The sequence below is a fragment of the Leucopleurus acutus genome, assembly GCF_964270905.1.
Source record: "Leucopleurus acutus genome assembly, chromosome: 13".
Lineage (NCBI taxonomy): Eukaryota > Metazoa > Chordata > Mammalia > Artiodactyla > Delphinidae > Leucopleurus > Leucopleurus acutus.
In genome coordinates, this window is record NC_139155.1 from 12,542,384 (window position 1) to 12,547,365 (window position 4,982).

The 4,982-nt window shown below is 44.2% G+C and overlaps 1 protein-coding gene across 1 annotated transcript; it reads left to right on the forward strand.

The window, feature by feature from the left end:
- Positions 1-1,612: 1,612 nt before the first annotated feature.
- LOC309970625 (activator of basal transcription 1-like) lies at positions 1,613-3,877 on the forward strand (the record flags this gene model as incomplete). The annotated part of the gene is made up of 2 exons (XM_082853063.1): positions 1,613-1,726; positions 2,853-3,877. The coding sequence occupies 2 exons, from the start codon at positions 1,613-1,615 to the stop codon at positions 3,675-3,677; spliced, it is 939 nt and encodes a 312-aa protein (XP_082709189.1). The 3' UTR covers positions 3,678-3,877.
- Between the last annotated feature and the right edge of the window lie 1,105 nt (positions 3,878-4,982).

Sequence of the window (4,982 nt, forward strand, 5' to 3'; positions counted from 1 at the left end):
ATGATTATTTAATAGCCCATTATATTTAGTTTCATAATTTATGTAAATATTGTCCTGTTAAAGATCTTTAGATTATGCCTTGTTCTTCTTGGCCGCCCTACTAACCTCTATCAGTTCTCTAATTTGGAGCCTTTTTGTATCACTTTCTCTTTTATCTACCATATTAGTTCCCCTGTGTCATAAATTGCTAGGCCAGGTTCAGCATAAGCCAGGAGCACTCAGAGTGTCTCCTAGTGAAGGAATTAACTTCTAATGAATAAGAAATCCTAGTACAGACCCTGGGGGCAGCATTAAGAGGCAGTGCTTCAGTACAGCTTCAGTAAGTCTCTGTTCTGTAAAGATCAAGTTGGACTAATGTTCATAAACGGGGAAGAGCATTAATTTGAGTCTTATTTGCACTTACCACAAAGAATAACCATTTATCAGCTTAAGTAAAAGAGCCTGTGACTTGCCAACTACTTTCTTTGTGTGAACACATTAAACATGGCAGGCCCTTGAAAATAGCTACGAAAAAGAGTGAACAATTAATTTAACATAAATTTCAAAACCTTTATTTGGCATTTCTTTACACCAAGTACTGGGCTTAGTGCAGAGGGTATAGAGAAGCAAATGCACAAGACAAGTCTGTAGTTTAAGAGGCTCCTTATCTAGCAAGGGAGACAACAAATCAACGTGCTATTTAAGAATATATTAAGTGAATATGGGAAATACAAGCACTTTCAGTTTAACCCAGGACCCTATCCTTAATAAAGAAGTAAACATGTAGATACACAGCTCACAATTAATGTGGTACCTCTGATACGACATGAGAGGATCCTTCACCGTGATGGTATTTTTTCCAAAATTCCATAACCTCAGTCTAATCATGAAAATAACCAACAGCCAAAAAACAAACAAACCCAAACTGAGGGACAATCTACAAAATACCTGGTCATTCCTCTTCATAAGTATCAAGATCACGTGAAACTAGAAAAATCCAGAGAAACTGTCACAGTCCAGGAGAGATTGAGGAGACATGATAAGTAAATGCAATAGGGGACCCTGGATAGGATCCTAGAAAAGAAAGAAAGAAAAACGTTTTTGGAAAACTTGATGTTAGGCTGCACCCCACAGGCCTAAAAGTCCAGTAATTGCCCAGCCTCACTACGTAAGAGAGAATCTAGAGACAGGGACAGTGATATCAGTGGTTTATTGGATAGAGGATCTTACACATGCGAAACAAAAGTCCTGGAGCAGCTCCCCACCCGGTACAGAAAACGCGGCAGGACAAGGTAGCAATCTTCGTTACTCAGGGGAGAAGGAGGCTACCATTTATAAGGGGGATTGACATCAGGTTGGCTCATCAGTTACCAGGGAAACCAGAGGTTGGGGCAGAGGGCAATTAGCAGGCAGTTACTGATTAAGCCCTATAATTCAGAGGATTGGATAGTCATGTGATTGAAACAGGGACTGGTGGAGCAGGGGATGTACGGAGATCAAGAGAACAGCCATCTTGAATGGCCTGATCATACACCTGATGAAATCAGAATAAAATCTGAAATTTAGTTAATAGTAAAGTACTAAGGTTGGTTTCTTAGATTTGACAAGGGCACCACAATAATGCAAGATAACGATGTCAGGGATAGCTGAAACAGTGAAGCATATGTGGGAACTCTCTGTATCTTTGCAGTTTTTCAGTAAATCAAAAATTATTCCAAAATTTAAAGTTCATCCAAAAACAAATATGGTAAGTGATAGTACAAGATATTTACAACGGTGGTTGCTAGGTTTCTCTTCAATTCTGTAAAGTTGTATAGAAAGTACCAAGAGAACTTCTTGGTATGACTAATTCTACCTGGGGATTCAGGAAAAACTTTACAGAAGAGATAAAATTTGAGGTGCGTCTCCATGGCTGGGTAGGAATTTGCAACCCCTGAGGAGGCTGCAAGGCCTTAAAGGCACACACACACACACACACACACACACACACACACACACACACACACACACGAGAGATCAGTGAAAAAACATTGCATGTTTGAGGCCCAGAAGAGATAATATTGGCTGAGTTAGGATGTCCAGGACCAACTTACCCATTAGGCCCAAAATCAAGAGTCAAGGGCCCATAATACTCTCAGGGATCCCCCCAAAATCTCAATTTCCTTAAAAATCAGAAGAAAACAAAAGAACTTTTAGATCAATGAAAATGTTTTAATATACATTTTTAACATAATTGACTTCATAACAGTGTAGTAGTAAAATATTTTGATTTTTATTACTATTATTTTTAATTACAGAAGGGACCCAGAAAATTCATGCAGTGTCCTGGTGGTATTTATTTGTGTCATCTTGTACAGAGAGGCCCACCTTTTTCCAGGAGGAAAATAGTCAATGAAAATGTTTTCATATATAATTTTAATACATTTGTCTTTATAATAATAGTCATAAAACAGGATTTTCAGTATTTTTTGGAGGCAGGCACTTACAGAGGTAGAAGTGCCCAGAGCTCACAAATGCCCGAGTGTGTGCTCAGTGTTATCGCACGTGTGTCATTTCCACTGAGAGGTCAGCCAGGTGATATTAAGGCTGAAGTAATTCAACCCAATGAGCTATTTTAGTTGGTAGCGGAAATGCAAATGTAATACAATTAAATATTTGTTAAAAAATAATTGTTTAGGGAAGTCATATCTAACAAACATCGAAGATATATATATACATATATATATACACACACACATCTTTTTGAAAAAAAACATGTGTTTCAAAGAATTTCTCTATTCTTTAAATCATCTCCTTTTTTTCTTTAACTCTTCTTCTGGTCCTCATTTTATTTATTCTATGCCGTATTCTTTACATCACTGCCTTAAAAATAGGGAGGTAGGAAATCCGAGAAGGGAGCCGCTGAGCTGGAACCTCTGGAAGGGAGTGATCAGAAATCAGAGGCAGAGGAGGAACAGGAGGAATCCGAAGGGGCGGCTGGCGGCAGCAAGAAACGGGTAGTGCCAGGTATTGTGTACCTGGGCCACATACCGCCCCGCTTTAGGCCTTTGCACGTACGGAACCTTCTCAGCGCCTACGGCAAGGTCGGGCGCGTTTTTTTCCAGCCGGAAGACGGGTTCGTGAGGCGCAAGAAGAAGGCAGCGGCAGCCCACGCTGCGGGAGGAAAAAAGCGGTCCAAGTACAGCAAGGACTACACCGAGGGCTGGGTGGAGTTCCGGGACAAGCGAGTAGCCAAGCGTGTGGCGGCCAGTCTTCACAACACGCCCATGGGCTCCCGCAGGCGCAGCCCCTTCCGTTATGACCTGTGGAACCTCAGGTACCTGCACCGTTTTACCTGGTCCCACCTCAGCGAGCATCTTGCTTTTGAGCGCCAGGTACGCAGGCAGCGCCTGAGGGCTGAGGTTGCCCAGGCCAAGCGTGAGACTGACTTCTATCTTCGAAGCGTGGAGCGCGGACAGCGTTTCCTTGCCGCTGATGGAGACTCTACCCGCCCGAACGTCTCCTGGGCCTTTGCCCAGCGTCCTACTGAACAGGAGCTGAGGGCCCGGAAGGCAGCTCGGCCAGGAGGACGTGAACGGGCTCGCCTGGCCAACGCTCAGGACCAGGCCCGCTCCAACAGAGGGCTTCTTGCCAAGATCTTTGGATCCCCCACCCCCTCAGCGAGCATGGAGGACTCCTCACTGGTCAGGAACTCTTGAGGGGCAGGGAGGCCCCTTCCACCTCCTAGCCCAGCCCAGCGTCCTATCTACCTGATAAAGACTACCCAGGCAGACATTTTATTGTGTTTCTCAAACCAGGAGTGAGTGCTCAGACATAAAAGTTTTGAAGGCCTCTCCTTCCCCCTCCAATTCCTGTACATGCCTCGCTGAGGCACTTAATTCTTACTAGCATGATTATGACTACTGCACATGTCTGTTTTGCCTTGTTTGATTCTTGGCGATCTGCCTCCTGCCCACTGGGGCCCTCTAAAAATCCTGCTTTCTGGCCCCAGGAAGAGCCTTTACTTTGAACTAGACTGATAATGGCTAGTCCAGACAGCTGTTTACCCACCACATTACTGGGCATTAGCAACATCCTTTTTATTTAGAAAAGATTAATAAGGACAGGGCTTAATGGGTTAGAGTGGCTTGGGAGCCACCTTCCAAATGTATTTATAGAAAAGAAAAAAAATATATATATTTTATATGCCTTTATAGTTTATGGGGGGTGGGGACGGTCATTGGATAAGTTCCAACTTCTGTCTGTGTCCCATTCACTCACCTTCACTCCATCTCCTGGTCTCAGACCCTCCCACTCCCTCCGAATTCAACCTGGACCCTTTTCTATGTATCTAATCAATTTCTTAGGCCATGTTATTAATAGTTACCTAACGCAGCATTTACTAAGTCGCTGTATGAGGACACAGAGCGGACCCTTGGGCCTCGGACCGGTATTGGCAGCACGGCAGGAGGTAAGCGGTGGGCAAGAGAGCAAAGCTTCATCTGGCTCTCCCCATCACGCGCATTGCTGCTCCCCATCACGCGCATTGCCGCCTGAATCATTCCCGCACCCCACCTGGCCCCTGTCCATGGGAAAATTGTCTTTCACGGAACCGGTCCCTGATGCCAAAAAGGTTGGGGACCGCTGTTACAGACCACTTAAAAAAAGATAAATGTTTAAGAAATAAATGCACAGAAGTACTACAGGCATCATGGTAGATGTGTATAAGGGGTAGAGTGGGGCCATGGGAAGACACAGGTGACTCCATCTGCACGTGTAGTCGGGGAGGTCTCCTGACTTCAAGAATGAGGAATATGTGGACTCTTATCATCTATCTGGGCAGAGCCCAGACTCCTCTCTCAATTGTCCTGTTATTCCCGGCTGGAGTATCCATCCACAAGGAAGGAAAGAATTCAAACCGTTTTCCCTGGGGGCCCATCTGTCTCCTGCCTCAGGGTGACTAGACTCAAAATACCAAAGAGAAAAATCTCTTTTTCTCAAGAAATTGGCCACAAGAGAAAGGG